At 41.6% G+C, this 26,914-nt stretch overlaps 1 protein-coding gene across 1 annotated transcript in view; it reads right to left on the bottom strand.

The window, feature by feature from the left end:
- MCF2L2 (MCF.2 cell line derived transforming sequence-like 2) overlaps positions 1-26,914 on the bottom strand; it is a 128,952-nt gene that overhangs the window by 96,060 nt on the left and 5,978 nt on the right. Inside the window, exons 2-5 of the mRNA XM_056498796.1 lie at positions 17,045-17,128; positions 8,326-8,440; positions 3,227-3,317; positions 1,904-2,023 (exon numbers count right to left, since the gene is read on the bottom strand). Coding sequence (XP_056354771.1) covers positions 1,904-2,023; positions 3,227-3,317; positions 8,326-8,440; positions 17,045-17,128 — 410 coding nt within the window. The remainder of the gene's footprint in view (positions 1-1,903; positions 2,024-3,226; positions 3,318-8,325; positions 8,441-17,044; positions 17,129-26,914) is intronic.

Here is a 26,914-nt window from a genome sequence, read left to right on the forward strand (position 1 = left end):
TTTCTTAACAAATGCACACAATATTCTTGGAGCTCCTTTTGAATGCTCATGTCTTGGTCCTCACTCACAGTTGTGATAGGAAATGCCACCCATCCACAGGCCAATTATGACATGAATGTTGTCACAGGGCCAAACACACAACACAAACAACCAACCTCCAAGCAATTTAAAAGACCATGGTGATATTAAAGATAGGTACTAACTCCTAATTCCTTGAGTAAGGACATCTCCAATGGGACAAGAACTTTCTGGTCCTGTTCTCCTGCTTGATATTTAGGATACTGTTTTCAAGGAGGACAAACAGTGTTCTCAGTAAATTCCCTGCTCTGAAATTGGGGAGTACAAGGACTTGCCCAGATGGTATTTTTAGGATGGGCTGCAATACAAGAAAAAAGCCTCTCCAGAGAGCATGAGAGATCCCAGGAATTTGGAACATTTGTAACCCTAAGCAACTTAGAATAGCTCAGACATATGTGGGCAGCCTGTAAATCTGACAGGCTGTCTACAGATATCTGGGCAGGAGGCAGGTGGACCCAGCAAATGTGCCATGCTCTGAGTTTTTGTAAGGCTGCTCTCTAAGAGCTCTGTGGACATACCCAGGATGACTCAAAATACCCAAGACAACTCCATACTAAACTGATTTTCCTGCCTGTAAGAAAGGTAAGTTACTACTTTATACTTAATGCAGTGCTTGATCCTTGCCTAAAATTAACCTCCTTTCCAACTTTAATCCCTTTCAAGTTTTGAAATGCAACTCTGATGACAAATAAACTGCTGAAAGTATAGGAAATGCTGAACCAGTGGAAAAGGCCGGTCCTTGATGAAGTTGTCCCTTTCCAAGCTACAGTCACTGGTACAACAGTTGCTATAGTAACAGAGTATGGAATATTAAATATAGGTACATTCATTTTTTAAAGTACTATGAAATATTTTGGTTTGTATTCTAACACAATTTTTTTCATCCATTTTTTATTTTACTAAAAATCCACCCTTTCCAAGGACAGTAAATGTTACAATTTAACTATAGTAACCAAATGTATGTTCATGGTTCCTTTCCTGTATTCACTGTAATAAACAGCTGCTGTCTCTCACTTCAGGAGAAGCAGAAAGTGTTTAAACACCTGAACTTCAAAGTTTAGTGTTGACAGAGCTAGAATTTGTTGGAGGAGAACTGTAAGTATTTTGCAAAATAATATAAACCCACATGCAAAATCCAAAACAGTAATTTCAAATCCCTCCAGTAAAGCCACTGTGGAACACAGTATGAGTTTGATCAAGGATGAAATATCATCAATAACCATAATTCAAGTTTATTTTTAAAACTTAACATTTTTGACACACATGCAAACATGCTGGTAAAAAACTCCTAAAAAACCTCTCACAGAATAATCCCAAACTCTTTCAGGATTGATAACCTTCTTCAAATCACAGTCCTACAGCATATGCCAAGTGTATATAAAAATAAGTAAAACACAGACTCTGAATCTTGAGGGCATGGTAATCATAAGACATTCAGAATAAGCAATGTTACAGGGACAGTCAGTGCTCCCATGGATAACCCATCAAACAGTGCAGAATTCAGCCCCTAGGCTTTTGCTGCTCTGCAGTCCTGAATAGACATGTTTGTCACTGGATCTACCTCTGCCTACACAAGGGGAACCCCTCCACTGAGTTAAAATGCCAGTACTTAAAAACTGAGTCACATTTTAAAGCTAGACTGGACATGGGAACATGTCCATTAATGAAGCATCCACTGCTAATTAACTCTTTGGCATCACCACACAGACTGAGATGAAAGGCCCCAGGTGTCACTTGCAATCCTGGGTTATGAGAAATTGCTGACAGCCCAGAATTGCAGAAATGGAGATAAAGAAAATGCATGAACAAAAAGCTGCATGCTTACCGGTACCTTCATTTTAAAGTCATCTCGATAGAGTTTGATGCCAATGTCAGCGATTGCCCTTTGGATGAAGCGGGAGGGTCTCAGGACAAACACCAGCTGCAGGTTTCCTGGAAATGCTCCCTGCAAGAAATACAGAATTCTTAGAAGGCACATTTCTACCTCACAAAGGAATTTTCAGCCAAGTGTTTCCTCACCAGGGTAAAGCAGGTAGGACTTATTGAATTTTGCCAGGTCCGGCTGCTCATTGCATTGGCTGGTCCATTAAGCATGTGCTCATTGTCACTATTTCCAAACCCAATGGGAACACTGACCCATGGATTTTGCTGTTTCATGATACAGATTTACCACAGAGCTCCAAAGTTCCTGACAAGTGCCTTTCTCCCCCAGATCCAAACCCCACCAAGCCCCATTTGCGCCACTGCACCAGAGGTTTTCCCATTTTTTAGGCTGCAGCCACTAGAGGGCAAAGCTGGCTGCCCACGCTGGACTGGTGAGGGAAGCTGGTAGCACAGATGGATTCCCCAGGCTGACCTAGCTATTCACTCTGCAAATGGTTTTGGATCTTTTTAACATCACATATTTTTACACACAGGCAGGCACTCAACACGTTCATCGGACATGGCCCTGCCTGCAACACCCAGCCTACATCTCTCACACTCCTCTGAGCTCATCAAGCATGAAAAAAGAACAATTTCTTGAAGAGAGCAGCAAAAAAGCCTGAGAATGAAAAACATTTCTGTCTAAATACCTTGAAAGAACTTAAAGTCGCCTTTGCCATCCCTCCATCCTACACCTCTGTGTATAAGTGCTTGGTCCTCTCACAGTAAATCCTCCTAGTAAGAGATGTACAAAACCAGCTGCTTTTCTTAGCACTAAAAATCAGTGCCCAGCTCTGACTTTTGCAAATGAGATATAATAAGCTATTAAGAGTTTCTGACAGAGATCATTTACTGCTGTGCAAACACAAATCCCTTGGGAACTATTTCTTTCATAAGCAGGCCACGTCATCCCTCCTCAGGGCACAGAAGGGGTACCTCTTTATACTCCTCTAGGAAACAAGTTCAAATTACTAGAATTTATATTGCAGTCAATCCAGAAAATAAGGATTTTTTCCTAATTCAGCAGTAAACAAGACTGTGTAATTTGTCTCTGCAGCTTCCTCCCTCTCTTATTTAACACTTGTGAGCTGCAGGGTCAGGGAGAATCTGCATCCACAGCCAGAAAATGGGAGCTTAAAATGAGCACAGGAGGCTGTATCGTGTGCTGAAGGCTCAGCAGATGATTTTAATTTCTAGAAGATAAATAACAAAAGCAAGCACTTACTGCGATTCGTGTCAGGGATGCCTTGACTGCACTCCATTTGTCCCGTCGTCTGTCTATGATGATGATGAATCCGATGCTGGCAGCCTCCAGACTGCAAAACAGATGAAATAGGTGTGCTGGGTTACAGGGAGATACTCCCTTTCCAAGGCAGAGAACTGCAGCAAAACACAGCCTCCGCCACACCACGCTCAGAGCCCATTATGAAAACAACGTACAGTGGAAAGAATGAATATTTGGCAGAAACGCACATGAAAAGGAAAGCCAGCAAAATTTCTCTTTCCAGCATAAGGCTAGCAGCTTACACAAAACATGAATATTTTATCTGCTGAATCTCTCAGCTGCTGTGCTACTCTGCTGCCAGTCTAGGTGACATAAATAGTTCAGGATCACAAATTACACTGATCTTTTGAAGATAGAAACCTCCAGACTATTTTTTTTCCCTGCAAAATTAAACAGCTCCCTACAGTCTTCATTCTCCATGTATGCTGACACCTGACAGGGGCACTGAGATCCAAGGCATCAGTATCCCCTGACTTGTGTACACAAAGTCCCAGGAATTCTGGTAGGCAAAGCAGAAATTGAAGAGTTCTGTTTTACCAATGACAAACTTGTTCTGAGGTTGCAAGTCATTCAAAACTATCTTTTTCAGTTCCTGTTCCTTCTCACTGCTTTTCAAGGAGGATCTAGGAGGCAGTGATTTGGTGCACCATTCCACCTATACAGACCTCATAAATACCCTGTCCTCTCTTCCCTCTCAAAAATCCCACTCTGGAGTGCAAGGTTTCAGTGGGACTGCTCTTCTCTCTTCTCTCTGCCTTCCAAGAGCACTCAGCATTGGACAAGCTGAGAAGTACACTGAGTGTCCAGAAACTTCATAAGAGGAGGAGGCTCAGTCATCTTGGGACAAACCAGAGGCAGGCAGGAAGACCATGAATGTCACAATCAGAGGACATACTGCAATCAAACATCTAACCACAGATTAAGAAAAAACAATTGTTTAAATTATCTCCTTGATCCCTATTCCACCATCCATTCAAGGATAAACCCAGGAACACTGTTCCCATGGGTCATTTTATCCAAACTCATGTCAATAATCTGCTGACCATCAACACAGTAACAATTCTGAGTTTTTGCTGAAGTCCTGCAGGAACAAAAACTGAAAGCCAAAGTATTGGGTAAAACTGGGATGCTATGTGAATGCTCCTAGCAGTTCATACTGCTAACAGGAAAACTCACTGAATTTTCCAATTCAATACTTTTACAGCATTCCTCTGAGCATTACAAAATTCAGTGACAATACATGACCTTTCCTCTTTAGCAGTGCAACATGCAGCTCTCTGCAGAGGACAGAAAATGTGTTTGCAGCAGTGCCTCTCAAGCACATGGAAGAGAATTCATCTGTTTACCTTTTATAAACACACAAATGTATACATATACCCTTCAGTAGTCTTAGATATACACAAACAAATACATATCCTTCAGTAACTCAACAAATATTCCATGGAATAAAATTCCTTGATAAGGTTCAAGTAAAGGCAACAAAGATATTGTGTGTATTGCAAATTGTTACAGAAAGGGTGAGAAACTAAACACAAAAGTCTCAAACCTAGGTCTTCACATTCAAATTATGTTCAGCATAGCATCAGTTGCTGTCACTGAGATAATCCAGTAGTACTTGTATGTATTTGCTTTCTAATGTGGAGGTCTTTTGTTGTTTTGCTTGTGTGTGAGATTGTTGTTGTTGTTGTTGTTGTTGTTGGGGGGGGTTGTGGATTTTTTTTTTCTTTTTAGCTAGATAGGAATGACTGAAGTCCTAAATTCAGCAAGGGAAACAGAGAGAGTGTCAGCAAGTGATCCTATTTCAACTAGCATGCTGAAAGGCCATGCCAAGGTCTGAATGTCATTTGGCACCAAGGGATGGATGCAGGCAGACAACAACATGAAGAGGCCTGGCTGAGATGGCAGCATCAGCACAAATGGATGTACAGCTGAGAACACCCACTCAAGTGTGCATCCAGAGAAAGTTTGCTTAAGAACAAACAAACAGACACAAACACACACATATTCTATCAATGTTTCCTCAGTGTCAGTACTGTAATATCTCTACTCCCATTATGAAAATGCATTGGAGTTTCTCCAGTTCTCTGAAAAGAAGGACTTGAAGACAGTCCTGAAGAGCAGATAAACATCAGGCTTACCTCCAAAATAAATTCTGGCACATTTGCCTAGATCTACAGATGTCTGGCAGAAAGGTTCCCTTTCCCTGAATGAAATATCTGCAATCAGCAGAACTGTTCCATCCTCAGCTTTATATTCAGGTTAGCCCTTGAACATTGACTTGAGATGTTGAATTTCCTGACCTCTTTTGGAAGGAGAGAAGGACACCTGTTTATCAAAGTACTTAATCCATGTCAAGTTAAAGAGAAAGGAATTCTGGCCATGGAATCAAGCAAGTAAAAAGGGCTTTCTGGAGCTATGTAGTGCATGCACAGAGATGTGCATTTGCACACACCATGTTACTGAGTGTGGATGTATTTGTATGCAGACCCCTTAGGTGGAGCATTCTCATGGGCAGGTATTGAACCACAGGGTAAATGAATCAGGCTACAAAAGCCTCACTGGGTGGATCTTCAACCCTGTCATATGTTTTGCCATATGAGCATATAAGAGTAATCATTCCAGAAGGATTTAGAAAGTTACTAACATTAAGTGATGCTATCTGCAATCACAGAGCTAATCTTCAAAACTAGCATGAACCTTGTAGTACAATATATGTAAAATCAGACACCATGAAGGACAGATATTCTCTCCACATTTACCTGGAAAATTATGCTGATTTCTCTGGTTCACTAAGCTCTGAAGAAGGAAGTATTCTCTATGATAAATAGGATGAACTGCTTTTCAAACTGTACCTCATCTCATCTGATTCATGGCCATACCCTTTGTAACTCCAGAAGAGTTAGAGACTCTCTGTTCTTAGTCACTTTGTTGGATACCTTCATACCTTTCTTGAGAATTAAAGTAAAAGGTGAACTACTAGCAGTGAAACTACACCCACAGGAATTCTGTTATATTACACACAGCATTATCTAGTAGAGTAGTGCTGGCAAAAGTAACTGCACACCCTTAACTGCTTGCTAAGGTACATGGCAGAGACACTGTTGCATGGACCAGCCAACTGCAGATTCACAGGGCTCTGCTGCACCCAAACAGGTCAAGTACTTAGGCCTCATTAAGTCTGAACTCTATAAAATTATGTCATAAATCACACAAAGCTTGCTGCTCAGGTTCTTCTACATTAACATCTTTCTCCCTCACCATTTACAGAGATAGTGGCAAGTTTCAAATAGTGACTCAAGAAATGCAGGCAATCTTTCTAAAAGCACTGCAATAAAGACTAAAAAACTCCCTGGAAAACTCACAGCCCTACAGTGTGGTCTATAATCAAAACCTAAGAGTCAAACCAATGTGCTGGTATGCACAAAATGTACCTTTAAACCCCAGCTTGCCACTGACCTTGAACATGCCATTTACAGCAAACTGAACAGTCACTTACTCAACACAAGTTTTGGTGAGCCTGTCTGTGCAGTGATATTACTCACACATATTTCATCATCTGTAAAATAGGTATATCACAGCTCTCCTGACTTACAAAGTTTTGAAACTCATTTCTTCATTCTTTGCACATGGCTCAGGGATTCTTCAGGGGAAGAGAAAACACAGAATGAAACTGAATCAAAGTAAAGGTCCATCTAGCTCAACACCCTGACTCCAGTGTTAGTAGATAGTGGCTACTGAGACAAAGGCAGCAGGAAAATAAGAAGGACAATACTTCTCTTGGTATATTTTCCCAAGTCCCAGCATTGAGGAATAAATTAATTTCTTCAGCTTGAGTTTGCACTGGAGCAATTGTGTCCAGCTGCCATTGATGGAGCAATCCTTCATGAATTTGGCCAATTTCTTTTGAACACATCTGTGCTTTTGGGCTTCACACAGGCTGAAGAAGCTCAAAGCATTTCTGTCTATTATGTGGACAATGTAACATGCTGGTTTGCCAGCATGTGACAAAATCACTGGGAATCATCTCCCTGCATACCAAGTACAAAGAACTGAAAAACTAGTTTTGTGGTTTTCTCAGCCACTGCTGCTGTTGCATATACCCTGAAGCTCGTAGCCCTCCCAGTCCTGAAGAGAGTAAAGAAATACTGGAAACAAAAGTCCCACAGAGCAGAGTGAAACAATGAAGCTGTAAAGTTCTCAGTATGTGGTTTCTCTCAGCTTGCTTTGGCAACTCTTTGGCAACAACTGAGGCAAAAATGGGGAAGAGACGTAGGTGGAGCTGTAAAACTTCTCACTCAAACTTGAAGGAGGCACGTTTTCTGCTATGATCCTCTAAGTATCTTTTTACAGAAGACCATAATAAATCATTGCTGTGCTTCTCACCAGCACAAATAGCCATGGTCTAGAGACAGGATCAGTGGACTGAAAAAATATTAAGCTCTCTTAGATAAACAAAAAGTAATTAAGCAGTCATGCCTTAGCACATTTTCTCAGAGCAGAGGAAGTCAGTTTGTTCCACTATCCTTATAAAGCTGCAGGCAAAAAGCAAGGGAAACATCCTGGCTGTGGAGCAATCTCCAAAAATTGAAGTACCATGGTGATAGCCAGAATCCTGTCAGTGGGGCACCTCACTTGCTTTTTCAGTAAATAGAAATCTGCATAGAAAGATGCACTCAGAGAATAAGCAGTCATGAGACCTATGTAAGTGCGGCTCCTTCCTAAAGCAGCCCTTCCCTTATTACATCCAGCGCCCCTGTGACTTTTCACAAACAACCCCTCTTAGGTCCCTTTAATCTGCCATCTCTGCTGCTGCTCTTCAGATCTATTCCTGCTCCAATTCAGTTCAATCTTCCCTGTGTGAAGCTTTCTTTTCCATACAAATGACACAATTCCTAGGGCTTTCAGTAGATAGGGAAGTTTCATAATGACTGGAGAAATGCAGAGGCACTGGTATGTCCTGGTAGCACCAGTAAAATCAGCAAGCCACTGGGGAAACAAAACTCTCTAGGAAATGAAGAGAAATCTGTGTTCAGCCTCACCTGGGAATGCTGGTTAGATAAGTGACCACGTTCAGAAAATCATCATCAGGTATCTCACTGAATCCTGCAAATTCTGGAAAGGTTATAATGGGTGCCCCATCCTTCCCTCTTCCTCCTACAAAAGAAAAGCCATAAAGTTAAGAAGGTGATTTTATGCCTTTGGACAGAGTGGTCAGGGCTCAAGTGGAAAACACTGTCATACTTCTCCTTGTAAAGCACCAACATCCAGTAATCATCATCAGCTTCCATTTTATATAACTCACTGTAGTTTCATTACCTCCATTTACTCCAGATGAGATTCTAGCCTTTGAGACTCTCAGCTTTTTCATTAATCTTCTGCACAATTCTGATTAAGTGCTTTTTTTCATTCTTTGTTTCCCATTTCCAAATAATTTCTTGTGATATTATTACAATATTTCCCTATGTATAAGTAATAGCAGCATTCTCCATCAAATGACATGAAGTAACAGAGCATACAAGCTTTGAATACACACATACAGCCCACAATACAAGCCTGGGACCAATCCAGGCTTAGGTCTTTCCTTAAGAACGCTCAAAGTGCATGGATGAATTTTGCTTATCATGCTTATTTGCATCAAACCTCTATTAAACAGCACAGGAAACTGCAAAACTCATAAGCAATAAGGTTAGAAGAGTCCCTTGATGAGAGATTTCCTGATCCAGGTAGAGCTACAGGAAGCATGGATCCAAGCAGCCTTTACAGTTCTCCTGACAGGATGCTCAGCTCCAAGAGCTGCTGTAGCTCACAGCACAAACCCTGTTTACTTGTAGCACGAATCTTAACTTGGTTCCATTAATAAATCCAGACATTGCTCCAACCACACAGAAATTATGAGGAGTTTTCTCATCAGCTTGGGCTGGAAGCTGAGAGCAGACTGAGGAGGCAGCAGTACATAAAAGAACATGATGAAACAAAGCTTTTTTTACAGGTACCTTATTGCTTAGTTCTCCTTAAATGGAGTATAAAGGATATGCTTTTCCCTGAGTCTTTCTCCTTTCATTGCAATCTTTATGTAAACCTATTTTTTGCACCAGGCTCAGGAATTCTCTAACAACCCATACTGAGTGTAGTCCTGCTGCAGACACAGTTTCCTGAGTCATTTATCACACACTGAGGACTGTTACCCAAGGGACAGCCAGATTCTGGGCTTCTCTTTAGTAAAGGGGAAGCTATGAGGCAGTAAATTACCTTCTTCAGGAAAAAATGCAATCGATTGTCCCATTAGGAACATGGGAGCAGGGACAAAAAAAAAAAAAAAAGCACATTCTCATTCCTTAAAAGCACCCTCTAAATCCCCATAAATAATCCCTGCTTCCAGGCTGCTCCCATCCACCATTGCCTTTCCCTGTTGATAACCACAGCTGATGCCACAAACCAGTTTCTCCTGCTCCCGTGTTGGTGGTCATTGCCAGGAGGTGCTCCAGTAATTCCTGCTATTTCTCTGTAGAGTGGACAGTCCCTTGCTAGTCCTGATCCTGCCTCTGCCCTATCTTCACAGCCTCAGTTGGATTACTTAAAATCCCTTCTGTGCTCTCTGACCATAGAGAGCTGGAATGCTGAGGAATACAACGTTTGCACAAGGTAAAATTCAGAGTGCTAGAAAATTGGAATTTTGAACAAGGAAAGCCTTTTTCTTCTTGTCATCTGGTGACATGGTATCAACACACTAGCCCCTCTTTTCCTTCCTGAAGGTTGATTATTGCTTTGATTACATCTGAAAATGACTCAGTTGCGTTAGATCATTTACTAAACTCACCTTGCTGGGGAGAAAACAGGCCTACAGACGGTCAAAAGTCTCTCAGCCAAGAGGAAAACAAGAAAGCCATCATTCACACTGCACTGAATTGGATTTCAAATGCTGAGCAGAGCCACAGCCTCCACACTGAACTCCCCACTGGCCTTGGGGTGATGCCAAATGCTGATGCACAGCAGCTGGATTTCCAGCTGTACTGTCTGCAGTCAGCAGTGATGGAGAATATGCTGTCATGCAAATTTAGTTTTCCCCAGACTGCTGCACTCTAGAGCAGGAACTCCAACCAGCAGGTACCCAGTTAGGCTGATTTGTTACAGATTCTCAGTGACATCTCCTGGACACAAACAGTAACAGCCAGGAAAATTTAATATCAAATTTGTCTGCTGTGTCTTTGTGCAGAGCTCAGTGCATGCCAAGGTATTTCATACCTGGTATCTTGTGAACATTCATAGGATTTCTGGGCACCAAACTTACCCATTCACGTATTTAAAATATGTGAATATACTTTAAATGAGGGAGATGTAGGAACTTGGAATATTTTTGTTTAAAACATCAATATTTGCCACTGGAGGATAAGATGGAGATTCCCTTGGAGTCCCTCCTTCAACACCTGATAGTTTAGCTGCAGTTATACTCAAGATTTATTTAAGCTACAAGTTTCACATGCTACTTCTAAAGCTCCTGCTGACCAGCATCTCTTTGTGTCCCTTTTATTTCATCTCCTGCATTTCCATTTGCACATGTGCTCTTCTTCCCCTGGCCTCTTCCCTGAGCTGGATGAGGCAGGCTGGTGATGCACTCTATGTATGTGGGTGTGTATTTTTATCAAGGGATCTTCTCCTATAAAAAGCCATCTAAAGAATGAATGTAATCAGACTGAACACTGATTTCTTCCTTTCACCACTGGCAACAAATCTAGGACACTCAGGAGCAGCCTCAGACTGAACATTCAACAGAGTCAGCAGCTCCTGCCTCTGACTAAGCCCTTAACAGCTCCTGATCTCCATCTCATTCTCCAGTGTGAAGGCAACACTTCCTGAGGCAATCATACCAGAGCCCTCAGCTGGTTCAGCATGGCTGAATTTCAGACAGGGAAATAAACAAGGAAACCTTCTCTTCCTGCCACACTAGGAAATTAGGGGGAAGTTTGAGGGAGTTTGGTATTCAGAAATTGTTAAGTACTGTGATGAGAAGAGAGCAGAAATGTCTGAAGTGTTGAGTGACAAGCAATACCACAAGTATGTTACAAATGGGTCTTTCCTGCCCATATCTGAACTTTGAGCAGCAGTTGAGTTACAAAGGAAAATGATCCATATCCACTTGGATAAGGGATATAAGGGAAGTTCCTTAAATACCAAGGGTGTCTGGAAAACTCTCTCTTGAGTATGAGAGCAATTCCATACATCTAAACATTAATGCCATTTTTTCCCCTGACATTAATCCAAGAATTGCTGTAGTATGCAAATTTCTGCAGAATGTTAATTGACAAGCAGCAGCCCATTTTTTTCCTCAGCCTTCAACCTTTCTTTCTAGGGAGCTGCTACAAGATTTATTCCAGTCCTTGAAAAACTTCAGCTAGATACTACTCAATGTCTTGAAAGAGCAGAGAGCACAAACTAAAAGCCAATAGGGACAGTCTTCAGTCAGTCCCATAGCCATAAGGACTGAGTACATGGAATTTGGCCCCAAGGACTCTCTGTATACCCTCCTTGTGCTTGCTGGGACTGTACATAATTCCTACTCCAACAAGCTGGAGCACAGTCAATGCAAAAAACAACAGGATTTAGAAGAGCAGAGGCTTGAACTGCCTGGTGAAAGGCAAGACTTCCAAGCAAAACATTACTTGACCTTTTGCCTGGTTTGTGGAATGAGAATGACAGCACCTCATTCCTCCTCTTCCTGGGCACATTCCTTCATTTGCTCAGCTTTTCCTCTTCACTTGTGGCCCAAGAGCAAAGGGAAAGGAAGAACCTGGGTGACAGGTCAGTAGTCAGAGTGAATGTGGAAGGTTAAGAAATTTAGAAGAGATAGCACACAAGCTGTCAGGGCTGTACAGGGTACCCATGGTAATGGGACCTTCCCTCACTCTTCTGTGTGCCAGTCCTCCAGGTCCCAGGACACAGAGCAGCATTCATAGCTGCTCCTATTAGACTTTCCAGCAGCCAATGCAGCCTGGATAGCTGCTGCAGTGAAGATGGGGCCAGAATTCAGCTGTGGAAACAAAACAGCTGAAGTATTTGGGGAAGGAATATATGTGAGGGAGAAAAGGTTATGGCAGCTGAGAAAATTTAACTTTTCTTTGCAGTGTAAAGGGTGTGACTGACAAATGAGGCGTGAGTGCTGAATTCTGAGAGCTTTCACAGCTGAAGATGTATGTTGGTATGACTGATGTAAAAGCAGAAAGCAAACACAACTGCAGGCCAAAGTCCTAAACACAATGATGATCTTAGAACATTGCCCACTCTTCAGTTCTAGCCCACCTATGCCTCCCATCTAGGCACAAAAAATATCCCAATCAGGGGCTACACTGAGGTCCTATTCTATAGCCAGCAGCTCCTCTAACTAGAGATCACCAAATATGCTGACTCCCTTGGGAAAGAAACCAAAACAAACTAAAAGCACCAGCCCAACAAAGAGGCTATAGCCAGAAGAAGTTCCAAAAGCTAGTCTGCAAGTTTCCAGAGCTCACCTCTCCAGCCTGCCACAGACACTAACTCATCAGTTGGTATTGGAAAGAGTTATTGCAAATGCTGCTGACACGTGCAGCCTTAACTGCTTGGGCCTGCCCACATGCAGAGAGCTCCCTGAGTCATCACAGCCCAACCCTGACTACAGTTCATCTCCTGGGTCAGACAGCCAAAAAGTCTAACGATATCTTGGCTGAAGTTTCACTGCTGTGGTCACGTCTTGCTTTTTCCAAGCTCTGTTTTTTCGTTTTCCATGTTGATGATGGGTTGTGAGTGATGAATGTCCCATTAAATCATGCTTCCTGGGTCTCAATTTTTATAAAAGATCCAAACTGTCCTTTTGGCAAGGTCAGGCCAGGTTTTCCAAAAAGCTCTGTTTAAACAGGAAGCAGATGGCCAAATACCCTCCAGGCTTTGCAAATTAAATAAACTGGCTTCTGAGTCAGTTACCATTTTTTCAGATATGCTCTCCCATCCACTGAAGTCTGTTAACAGGAGCAGAACACAAAGAAAATTATTCTCTCTACTAATACACTTCGTGACAGTTTGTCTAATAAAGTCGTGATTTAGCAACATGATCCATTCTAGCTGCAAATGGCAGATTGGGCTCTTTGACAGAGTAATTACAGATAAGAACAGGTTGTGAAGCTGTAGATAAAAAGGGTGGGGGGAGAAGGAATAGTAGCAGCTCCAAGAGCAGACTGGTACAGAAGTTTATTAGTCTGTCAGCAGGACAGAAAAACTATTTTACTAGTGATTCTTTATTCTTGAGTAAAAACTGGTGTGTTAGAGCAACCAGGTTTTCAGTACTACTAAACTTTGCAATCTAGTTCCCTTAAGAGCTACAGGAAACACACAAACCTAGCTGAGCACTCCGGCTGTGCTGTCATAGCTGAATTCCCATAATTGGAATTTTGGTTTTCAGGAAAAGAAATGAGGCAGTAGTGGTATCAAAGCAGAATTTAACCACAAGAATCAGTACTCCCACCAGATCTCAAAAGCTAAGCAGGGCTAAATCAGCACATGGGAAAAGAGATGACCAAAGTAAAATTTCATTATTAAGGACATTGCCATATTACACTTCAGCCTTTTCCATGACCTCAATGGATCAGGGAAGGCTTTGGATAGATTCCCTGCTCTTGGCATGAAGGTCTTGATTAGCATGGTAGGTAGAGGACCAGGACAAATATGAGGATGCTGGTAGGTGATACATTCATTATAATTAGACCCTGATACAATCAAACACCAAACTCATTAGACTAACATCTGCTTGGAGACCACAAGACAGATCCTCCTAAGAAGTTTGCACACAGCAGAAGTGGAGAGAAGCGTTTCTAATGAGTCATGTCCAGAGAAAACAAAGAGCCTTTGATTCAATCATTTTCCTCTTTTCTGCTTTACTGCAAGGGAACATTGTAAGTTCACTGCATCTGCTTCAGCTGCCAGCTGTTACTAAAAAAGTGGTATTAACCAGAAAAATACTCATTTATGACAAAGTTTTCAACAGTCAACCATTGACTTTAATTATCACTGGACAAAAGCATTTGGAGACCATAAGACTGAACAGGAGAGCTTGACAAAGCTTTGAGGCTGTGGAGTAACAGAAACCAGACTCAGTGCTACATCCTCTGGGCTCTGTACAGGCATGGAAGAGGTGACTGGCTGCACTCTGGGGATTGCAGCCCCCAGACTGAAAGAAACCCCATCTAGGATAAATCAGTATATACCACTGTTAGGAAGTTGTTCAGATAAACATAATTTATGTCCATAATGCTCTACAAGAACATTGGAACTGCCTTTTACTGCCCCTGATGGTGACACCAAAGAACAGAAGGGTTGGGTTTTTTTTCCAGATAGTGGCTACTGAGCTGCAACATTTCACTACTGAAAACCAGAAAATAGGATAAATATCAAATTCTCAGCCACCATGTAGGCAAGTGCTGAAGCACCAAAATACTTGTGGCTGCTCATACCTAATGAAAAGCAGCAAACAGCATGTTTTGAGGAAAAGCTACAGAGCTATCTGGAAAAAAAATCTAAATCAAATGAGGTCATTTAGGTGTGAATTATTTAATAAGTGAAATGAGGCAGAAGAGTGCCCAGTTTTGTTTTCATTGCATGAAAAAGCCAATATTTTGCTAAAGGAAAAGAAAGTTATATTATTTAGAGAAATGCATTTTTGAAAAGTGTAGTAATGTCTGGCTTGCACCTAAAATTCTCTTTGCAGGAGGCAATAGAGGGAGAGTAAGAAAGATTCCTGCTGTTTTACTTATGACTCATCAGTGGTCACCAGCAGAATAAGGGCTTCTAAGCCTTCCTTATCTTCTTCACATGCTACCATAAGGATTTTGGAGTAAGCGACCCAGGTTTTCAAATTTAGCTGCAAACTTCAGACTGAAATCAACTTAGAAATTATGAACCACAGTGCCCTGTTTTATAGTAGGATTCTATTTCTGGACTATACTGAGAAGATTTTAGATAAGCCTAAAAATTCTTAAAATGTCATTCATTTATGTAGATGGGGGCATGAAAGACACCTTCTCACTCTCCTTTGGTATTTATTAGTAGTACTGCTGTGTTGATGTTATTTGCTGATTCCTAACAAACAAACCTCTCTGCCTTGCCTTCTATGAAGAGTTATTTTTCAAGTCTCCAAGCAGCTCCCATTTAAAAAGCCTTATTTAAACACCTTTCTCATCACTTCCAAGAATAAAAGAATTAGATAAATGTGAAGAATTGAATTTGCAAAAACAGCAGGTGAGAATACAGGCACTTTTGAAATTATGAATCCATAAAGAAACATGAAAATTCTTTTTTTATGTCTACCCTTGACATTTTTATTCCATGTTTAATGTTCCAGCTGGAACTGGAAATGGGTTTTTCTTCCTGTTTAGTAAACCACTTTCCATAAGTTGCTCATTACATGCTGTATTCAGCTTTTGCTATTGGGCCCAAATATTGCAAGGTAATGGGGTTCAAAAATAGCAATCCTCCACATTTTACTGAGTAAGCAATTGAATATGAGGCACTCAGTTCTCAACAATTCCTACTTACCCTGCACTGAGCACAACAGTGGGATGAAAAGGATTTGAGCAATTTAATATACACCCTGTCCTGCCCAGAGGGTTGTGTTCATTAGGAATTCTGGAATTAGGAATTCTGGGGTGGGGTCCTGAGGTGTTTTACTGCAGATCAGAAGGCAGATCAAAGGCTCCACCTTTGGTCAGTTAATACCCTCTGCTTAATGCAAACCCTTTAGTTACTGAGCTTAGGAATCTGCCACAAGATCCTACCTGGAAGCCTCCAAAATTAAGTTTTAATACTCAAAGCCTCATAGAGAATTCTGTGTAAAGTAAATTTGGATTTCTTTTGGCAACTTTGCATTTTAAAGTGCAAAGACACAGCAAGGGTTGGGTCTGCTGAGCTGACCATTTCTAGAGCTGGGTTGGTGCACTCTCTGCACTCTATACCCAGTGTTCCTTTCCACCAAGACAGACAGGCTTTTCAAGAGGACCTCCTTATAATCTCAGCATTTTGTGCAAATTCATGATACTTCACTGTTTCTATGGAGAATATGATAAGAAAATTCTGAATTTTCTTATTTGTAGAACAGGCAGAAATAGAGACAAAAGGAGTTGCCAGAGGCCATGCAGTCAACAGCAGAGACTGTATTAGGACCCAGATAAGATTTTATCATATACAGTATCCAAAATAATGTAATAAATAATTTGCCAAATATCTCAGTATCAGCTCTTTCTTTGGGGAAGGAACTGCGTCACTTTGTGTGATTGCAAACTTCAGGCAAACAAAAGACTATGTAATAATCATATCTTTTAAAGATTAGAACCTTACACTTTAGCAATGAATCATTTCTAAAACAAAGGCAAATGAGGAAGAAGGGAGAGGTCATGAATAGATCCCTGATAGACCAAAATCTTTTCCCACAAACAAGATGCTCGGACATTGTGCAAAGATATGTAGTGACAGTTTTGTTTAATTTCTTACCCTCTAAATATATTCCTCCCAGCCCATTGTGAAGAACATAGAAAATGAACTTGCCTGAAAAAAAACAAGTACAGCAGCTTGGCATTTATCTGTTCCTTACACTGTGAATATCTGATTGTAGCAGCACTTTTCAGGAGCAGTATGAAAATACCATTGCAACTGCTGTACAGAGCTGAAGGGTGACAGTCAGCACAACACATTCCAATATGTTTCCAAGAGAATCGTGGAGTGTCATTACCAGCAACTTCTTACCTGACAGGATTGCAAACTGCCTGTGGAGCTGCTCTATTATATCCACTGCTACCAGCGGCCGTATCTCCTGCTGCATGATTTCATCTGTGCAAGGGAAAACAGAAATCTTCAGTGAGTTCATAAAGCCTTAACAACAATTTTTTCCTCCTTTGACAACCCAGAAAAACGAAGCTGATACTCAAACAAAAAGAGCCTAGCTGGACTATTGCCTGAGCTATTATCTGACTATCATGGTAAAGATTGTGATACTTACAGAGTCTCCTCCTCAGCCTGTTAACTTCATCTATTGCCTTGTGATTTCAGAGAGAGCTTTCCATAAACCAGCTCCAGTAGATTTGCCAGAGCTTGCCACAGGTTTGCTCAAGCTGACAGCCTGCTCCTTAATGCTTCAGGTTCCACGTTAAGTCACTGCATTTGGCTTCCCACTACAGCAGTTTTTCAGTCTTTGAAACAGTGAAGTCTACTCCACATCTGTGGCCCTGTTCCACCCTGAACTCTCCGATCCCTGCTGGAGAACTTTGTGTAACCAGCCAATCCACACTGTTTCCTTTCCCGATGCTTTTTCCGCTACAAGCAAATACATAGTAAAAGGAGGAAATAAGGGGCTGTGAGGCTTTCTTCTCATGAAAACAAAGCCTGTTATTTTGAAGTAAACACTAAAAAACTAAAAAGCCACTTGGCAAGTAGCTGGGCAAAAATGACCTCAACTTTTGTGTGTGATCTATGAAGTGAAAAGCAATTACAGTCTCACATGGAGCTAATTTGATCTCTTTTTGTAACAGGTGCACACAGTTACTTCCCCCCACTCTTCATACCAGTCTAAAGCAGCAGCATTTACTGAGAAATGCTTGCCAACTCAACTGGCAGGACCAAGGTTTATGTCATAAATAACACCTCCTTTAGCCACTGCACAGAACAACAACCAGCCCTGGTGCTGTACATCACCTCTAAGTGCCCAGACAACAGGTGGAAGGAAGGAGGCTGGGTCCAGATACACCAGAGACCTGAGTCAGGATAAGCAGTTGCCCCATTTAAGCACCAAGATCTTAACTGATGTGAATTCAATACAGGCACTAAAATACTTCTGTGCACCTGGTTTTAAACTAGCAGTCCTGAAACAGAGAGAGAGGTCAGAGAAGTTAGAGATTAGCTTCTTTCTCCTGCATCCTAATCTACTGCCCAAAATACTTTCTCTGTCTTGCTTTCAGACATCCACTCTGATCCTTTCCAGAAACAGGGATTCTAGGTTTTAAATGACACAATGTCACAGAATTCACAGAATGACTATGACTAGGTTGGAAGAGACCTTCAAGATCATTGAGTACAACCCATGCCCTAATACCTCAACTAGACCATAGTACCTGAGAAACCTCAGGCATTATCCACCAAAGGAAACACTGTTGATTTCAGCACCCAGCAAAGTTATTGTGACATCTGTGCAGTCCCACAGGTGGTCAGGTACACTCAGGTTTGACCAGGACTGAGATTATGCCAAACAGCTGCAAAAATAGAAAAAAGGTTTCTGCAATGGATGACAGAATCACAAGGAGGCTCGACAGAAGTGGAAAGTTAACTAGAAAAGGTGCCACAATCTCTCAGCTGTCAGAGACTTGTCCAGCCCTCCAGGGTAACAAACCTGCCAGTACTTCAGTTTGTGTTTGGTGTGTGCCAATGTGAAGACATCATTAATATCAACGAGCCTTGAATAAAACAGAAATTCCACCACCCACCCAACTCCTGTTTAGCTTTCTTAGCTTGCTCTAAGCATAGCCTGGTTTCTGGTTTCTAAATCCCCTTTTTATTTCAAAAGTTTTTTTGTGATGTAAGGATAATATGAAGCGAAAGAAACAAGAACTGCAGAGTGCCAATTATTTCTCATCAAACCCCCTGCCTGAGCAATATGAACTGCACGGGATTTGCTGGAAAACTCACACTCAGGAGGAGATGTTCAGATGATGAGAAGGGTGGTACAAAACATGTTCAGTCACTAGGAATCACACATGCAATAAGTCAGTACAGTTCACACACTGACATGCTGGGAAAATAAATTGCAGCAGAAAAAACTAGCAGGAAACTGAGAAAATCTGAGAAAACAAGGGAAGGTTCTTCACGAGCCCAAATGGCAAATCAGATCATGTGGCTATGAAATGTCAGCAGCTGTAGACAACAGCACTCAAGGTCCCATTTGACCATTTGTATCTTCCTCTAGGACAGTGCTTAAAGGTAGTTGCTCCCCAGCATGGAAGAATTAATTTGTAACACCATCACAGCACAGAACTTGCAGTAGAAGTCCCAATCCTTGGAAACAGGATTACCTGGGGCTGCTGGAGGAAGTTTTTAATCTTCAACTAAAAGAAAAGCTAAAAAAAAAAAATCTTAGAAGCAAACCAAGAGACACAAGTCTGGGTTTGTTACAAAGCTATGACATTTGCCTAAGATCAGTGAGTATTAATCATTTGTATCTTCCACTAGCTTTATCCCAGGAAGCTCTGAAGCCTCTCTGGTCTGTACTGGAAGCCAGAAGGCAGCAGAAAGTGCTGTTCACCCTCCTGGACAGAAGCATGGTACCATTTTTCTGTGGGACTGATATTCCAGCTGAGAAACCCCTTCTTCAGAGTGGCATGAGCTGGTATTGAGCTGACAGCTACAGGTTTATAAACACTTCAGAAAAACTCATTGATGATAGGCACATTTTAACACTGCATGGGATGAAGGGGAAGGTTTCAGGAAGCTGAAAAGCTGCAGGACCTTGACAACTAACTTGTTTCATCACACCCCTTGCTAATACTTACAGAGGAGATTGGACATCTGGTTACTTCAGAGCAATCCTGTTCTCTGATAAAATCTGTATAGGCATGCAACTCAAGATCTTACTGAAACATACACCAGCCAAGTGTCTGGAACACATTTATTTTGGGAAACTTGACTCAGACATTTCCCACCTTTAGTGTGATTGCTCTCGTCTTCACTTTTTTTTTTTTTTTTTTTTTTTTTTTTAAGAGGCAGTTATTCATAGCCTCTAAAATTTAAAAAAAGAAAAATGTAATTGTTTGGTGTTACATGGAACAACACGAAGAACATTTTCTTATACCATACAGTTCTACGTGACTTAATTGAATTTGTCAGGACAATTTAAATTTGAATAAGGATGTGATAAAAGAGGTTAAAAAAAGAAACAAGTCAGTTCCTTTACTCTTGGTTCTCCTCTTAAACTACTATAAATTCAATTCCTAGCAGAGGCCAGTTTCAATGCAGAAGAATTAGGCCTTACAGTTTTGCTTCCCAAGGTTTTCTACCAAGGGGGAGTAAAAGAAAAGCAATTACTATAGCCATCTGTCTGGCACAGCTTCTCCTCCTTCCCAGCTCTCTAGGGAGGCTCACTGCAACTGTGCTATCTGATCCTCAAGGGAAAAGCCATTCAGTTATGCTTCATAATTCCTCATTCAAAAATGAAACCAATTGCTTATTCTGTGTCTCACCCACCTGTACGTGCTCCCACAGCAGGTCTGGAGGAGCTACACCAACAGCAGAGGATTAAAAGCAATGAAGAATATCCTCTTGTTCTTCCCTCTCTACTCAGCAGACACAAACTAGTTTGCATGCTGATGGCAGCTAATTGTTTCCAACAGTGCTGGGAAGGTGACCTGCAGGAGTGAGGGGCTGGACTGCACTGAGCAGATGGGCACAGCAGTGCTTGTTGCTCCACCATGGACATCTAAAGGCCACCAGCCACAACAGGACACTGGGGCTTCTTTGTCTTTAAGTGGCTGAAGGCCACAAATGCCCAGCCTTCTGCAGATTGCAGGAGAGGATGGCTTCAATCCCCCATCTGAAGTTACTGCTCTTGGAATAATGGGTTGCAAATTTCCTGAGCAAAATTCATCTCTTCTTAATGACAGCCTAATATGTAATTCACAGGGAAGGAAGACAGCTGGAGTGAAAGAAAATATTCTCTAAAATCACAGAGTACATCAGACTACTTCTACTCTGTGCAAGCTCTGTCAAAAGTTTTGCTCAGAGCTCTCATAATTGTTTGGAGAAAAATCAGATTGTTGATGTGATAGAAAAGAGTCGGACAAGTTAAGCATGAGGCCAGATATTTCAAGAACATGAAAGGATGCCTCACGTTATGTGTTCTTATGCTCCTTAAAAAGTACCAAAAGGCAAATCCAGAGTTTGAAAGTTGCAGAATTCCTACAGTTCAGAACTTCTCCCAGGTCCTGAGCCTGTTGCCACCAGCAACAGCAAAGTCTAGTAGAGCTAAGTTAGATTTCATGAATTAAACACACTAAGGAAACAAATTTGCAGGTTTCACTGATAAGGTTTAAGCAGGCTAAAGGATTTGAAAATATTCGGTCCATCAGAATTCCCAGTTCAAGTCCTTAAGCAAAACATTTCCCTTTCTGAAGGTCAAAAAGAACTTCAAGGTTATTACATCAGAGAAAGAATTTCCTAGTTTGGATTCCTTTTTTTATTTTTTTTTTTTTTTCTCATCATTTGTGCCCCTTGTTTACTTTCTGAAAAGATTTGTTTATTCTCTCAGCCCAGGCAGACAAACAGCCAGGTCAGTTACTGAACAAGCTGCTGTGCTACAGATCACCTAAAGAGGAACTAAAAATCCAGCTATATACAGAAAGGAAATCCCATCCTTTTGCTTATACACATCCCTGCCACCTCTTTTTTTGCTAACCCATGTTGAGTCAACTGAAAACCAAGCCAGGAATAAAGTTGTTATAAATAATGTAAAGCAATCATTTCCTTAGTGATTGCTTCTGATGTGGGTTAGTTCTCTGCAAAGATGCTTGAAGGTTACAAGTGATGGTAATGTATAGGAAGGGTAAAGGGGTGGCAAAGCCAGGACTACCCCTGCCAAGAGAGAATCAGACTTAGGTGAGCTAAGACCAAAAGTCAAAATGAAGCACAAGTGACTGGCATCAACTTTTCTCTCAGATCGATTTTTCACCAAGCACAACTGCAAAACCTGCAAAGAGTATTTGTTTAAATGTGATTTCTCTTCTCATTAAACTCAAGTTTCACAGCAAAGTTTGGTAGTCATCTTCCAAAGACTGAAGATTCTTCTAAAATATTTAAGTAACTCTGTTCATGCTTGGAATTATCTGTTTAAGTTGGTGGATTTTTAGTTGCAACAGCAAGCCAGTTTTGTGTACACTAAAGTAGTAGAAATCTGGAGAAGCAAGGTTAGGAGCAAGACTCTGTCTTGAGGGATGCACTGCCAACATGTTCCAATCCCTTGAGAAGGGAACAGATTGAGGCCATGGAGTGGAAGGAATTGCCTTACAAACTTTCCCAAACAATCTCCATAACAGGTTAGAAATACACCTTTCTCTGAGGAGCTCAAAAATCTGTGAGTCCCAGTGTCTACCTGGGCAGAAGCTGAACTGGTGCCTGATGTGATTTTCTATCATGCAGCAGATCTGCTCTGAAGCTTTTTCCTGAGGTTACACTGAGTTGTGATTGGCATTTCCAAGGCATTCTGTGCAACTTAATGATGGAGGTGCAGCTTTACCTGAGCCTGGCTCTGCAGGCACATATTTCTGCTGATTTTAAATTTCTCAGGGAAGACTGCTCAAATACTTTGGATCACTGCATTTTTCAATTAATCTCATTTACCAAATTTTATACTCATTTTAACATAAAATTACAAGAAAGGAGAGGTCACAGATTGAAAAAAATCTGTTTAGAGGCTGTGTTTGCTGTGCTCCAGGAATGGTTACAGATTTCAATAAGTTGCTTTTACAGGCAGGCACATACACATTAGGAGCCTACTGTGGTTGACTTATAAGGGGGAGAAAGTAGAGCTGTTTATATAAAAAAACTGAAATCTTGCCCTCCCAAATGGAAATGCACCCTCTAGGCATTATGTCAGCTTTCTAATCCCATGTCAAAATATTTTGGAATACACTTCCTTGGATGAAGAAACAGATTTCACTGCTTTTTCCATTTAGCCACTTCTTCAAAAACAATCTTTGGATGTTCTCGTTTGATGGAGACTTTTTTGTTTGTTTTTTTTTTTTTTTAAAGAAGTCTTAAAATTGATTGTTAAATTAAAAAAAAAAAATTAAAATCTTTCTTCTGCATAGGTAAACTATCATTTTCATTTACTGTTGGTACATTCTGCAAAAAGACATTGGTGTGTATAAATACATACTTATAGTCACATTTCAAAGACTTCAATGACTGCTTACTCAGAACACACCATACATTTATGCACACATCTAGGAAGTCTCTGTTAATAATCCCCATGAAAGCTAAATTTACAAACTGAAATAAAATTCTCAAAGCACTCTCCACTGTTCAGTTCAGGTGACTTCATATCCCAGTCTATTATGAAGATACTTCCCATAATACTTCTGTAAAATCATAAGAGATTAATAGAAATTATTAACAAATCTTCATCCTACATTATGATTTATCCATAATCAGAAAATATCTAAAGAAACACACTGTACCACATCATTTGCTCAGCAAGATATTGCTTGATTTCACAGACCACCCTCTGGTGGGAGGAGGCTACATCCTACTATCCACAAAACTGAAACTTCCCTAATAAAAGGCATTAAAGGCAAAGTTCTAATCTCAGCATTCAAGAAATAAATTCAGATTTATAGCAGCATGGGACTAGTCTCTTGCCTAGTACCTCAGTAGTAAAAACTTCTTGATAGTTTCTGATTTTTGCCAGAGAAAAGTTAATTCATCTTCCCAAGATCTGTCCTTCACAACAATGCTGGATTGCTAGAACAGAAATTCCTGCTCAGAGAATAGAACAAAGAACATTTCCATAATGTCGTGTTAAAAACCATCATGAATAATAAAACCCACTTGTGGCAAACTGCGAAGCTAAAATATGTTCACTACAATGCCTGGACACTGAGCTAATCAAGAGATACAGCAGACCGTACAGCAGACTTCATTCCTTTCTCCCGGCTTGCCAGCAGACAGTTTCATAGCTGAAACTGTATCTCAGAAAAATTCTAGCCTCTGGCTCTGCCCTGAACTCATCCAGCAAAATAACTTCAGAGCCTATTCACGTAATTTCTGATCTCAGGAGCTGAAGGGCTGGTTGCTTGCTCACTGCTGAACGGAGGCCAGTTAGCCCAAAGATATTTCCCTGGTTACTGCCATTGGAGACAGTGAGCCACAGCAGCCACTGTGCCAGCAGCGCTCTGAGTGTATCTCCGGGACAAATACCGCCCACAGCCGACCTCTGTGCCCAAGAGAGCTCCCAGCCACCCTCCGGCAGCCTTCTCCAGGCTGGCAGCAGCAGCTCAGCCAGATGCCCGCTAGGAAAAGCAGAACGACACCGCAGAGAGCGATGCCCCCCGAGCCCCCTGAGGCACTCACAGCCCGTGCCCAGCCCGGCAGTCCCGCCCGGCGATGAGCGCACCGAGCCAAGGCGAGGGAGGGATGGAGAGGCAGCGCTCCGTGGAAGCAATCCCGGATCCAGCCAACATGCACCCAAGAGCCGACGCTCTCCCGGAGGAGTCTGCACGAACTGCTTAGTAACAAACCACAGCAGAGCCCTCTGCCTCGCACCGTGCCCAGGCTCTAACCCTGCCCCGCTGCCCCGTCCCGCCCGGACAGCTCTCCCCAGGCTCCTCCAAAGGGACACTCTGGACACATTCACAGCTTGGCACAAACAATAGAGGTACAGCCCAACAAGCAACGAAACAGATTCACTTGCTCAGACTAAGGCATGGGAAGGGCTTTCATTAAAATAACTTTAAATAGTAGGGTATTCAGGGCCAAGGGAAACCAGCAGTGCTGCCGTCAATAGCTGTCTGGGAGCGCTATCCCGAAGGCACACCCACACTCAGAACACAGTGCTGTTATTTAAAGACAAAGGAGAAGACTGCACGAGACCTAAGAATTTGGTAGGAAACATGACCTCGAGTTTCGAGCAGGGGAGTAAGCACTTTTACATATTTAGTTCAATTAATATTCAGGACAAGAATTTTCAGTTCATGAAAGGAGCACACGTGATGAAGGTAACATCACACCTACAGCAGTCTGAAGCAAAACTGAGAAGCAACATTAACATTAGGTTAACTCATAAAATGTACTGTCCCTTTACTGCCACAACCCCCAGCAGCTCAGTAGCTTTAGATAAAAATCACACCCAGGCTACGGTAGCTGTCCCCTAGGACATGTAATGTAATGGTAATATCTTGTTTGTTCTGTGTCTTCAGGCTCCAAGAAGACAAGTGTCATTCATTTTACAGATAGAGAAATTGAGGCACAGGGTGAGGAATCCAGGCCATCAGTCAACCTCAGTTTTCAGCTCCTCAGCTGTAAATTGAGGAGCTGACCAGTTTTTTGTACAGACAGGATACTGGACAGTGGATCTATCTTAAGGATAACACACTCGAGTATTTCCATCCCTCTCCCATCAGCTAACCATAACAAACTGTGACAATGCTTATAGTATAGCATGAGAAAAATAACAGGATTTTCTTTGTAGTTACAAATAAATGCCAGATCTAAGCAGAGCATCACCGTGCTTGGTACAAGTTACACTGGAGAGTTTATGACATCTGTAGCTTTACAGATAGTTACTACTTGGTGGATAAAGTTACATCAGGAGAGTGGCAAGATGCATGGATTTTATAATGCACTTCCTTTCCCAGCCTCTCCTACACTGCCTGCTAAACAAGTGAGTTCACCAGCTGTAGTGGGTGTGTATTGTTACTCTCTGCTGCCTGTACCAGTATAAATGTCCACGTGTAACCAATGTACAAAATCTGTCTCCATTCCAGACACATTTTGCTCTCCTAGGAGCTTCTCCTCCAGCTCTGCCTGTGCAGAGCAAGCAGACCACAGCCCTGTTAGCCACTGAGCCCAGCTCAGCCCCATGGTAGCCAAGGCAGCAGCAGGGGTGTGCACAGCTGGGTCCCCAGCCAGGTGCGGGTGCACAAGGCATTTTCCAGCACCATCCATCACCTTCCTGCTGGGACTGGCCTCCCTGGGAGCACAGAGGGACAAGATCCACAGCGTTACAGACAAGTGCCACATCAGTCCCAATGGCTGATAAATATACCAGATGATTACAGTCTAAAAAGTACTTTAACCCTCTGTGTAGAGGTGCTGCAGAAGTAGCAGATCTAGCCATGGAGATATAACATTAAATGCTACTCTGCAAGTGAATGTAAATTACTAACCTAATGTGGATTCAGGATATAAGGAGAGGAATGAACTTGCCATGGAAGCAGCACCAAGAAATTCCTCTCAAGCCACTACATTCTCCTCAGATGGTACTTTAAGTTTCATTAGCTAAATTTACACATCAGACATTTTTTCATTTGGGTAATTAGTACAGGTGATTTCAGCGTGCATTGACAAAATGCCTTTGCCAAACTGAAAAGGCTTAGTTGTGCCAGCAGAACAATATTTTGTACTATCCAAATATTGTCCTACCAGCATACAACCCATAGAACAGGGTAATACTGATGTTTCAGTTTTTGTTACTGGGAAGCAAATGTATTACATATTTAATTTTACTTAAAAAAAATATTCAAAGACATGATCCTCTCTGGCTACAACACATCTCAGTTTCATTGAAATAACTTGCACCATGTCAGCATCTGTCTCCACACGTTCATGTGTTCACACATGTGGGTGTGGGCCTCCAAAAGCATCACAAGAAATGGCTCATACCCAAACACCTCTAGCTCAGAGATCATGTTCCCAGATTCTTTCACTGCAGGACCAGAGAGGACCACTAGGTTCATTGTGTTTGACTTGTTGAACACACAAGATGTTCATAGAAATTGGATTAAACCAGCATTTTAGAAAGCTCTTTAATCTTATGTTAAAGACTTCGGGCAACTGAAAATCCACTAGAAAATCCACTTC

This window comes from Oenanthe melanoleuca, chromosome 9 (genome assembly GCF_029582105.1).
Source record: "Oenanthe melanoleuca isolate GR-GAL-2019-014 chromosome 9, OMel1.0, whole genome shotgun sequence".
Taxonomy (NCBI): domain Eukaryota; kingdom Metazoa; phylum Chordata; class Aves; order Passeriformes; family Muscicapidae; genus Oenanthe; species Oenanthe melanoleuca.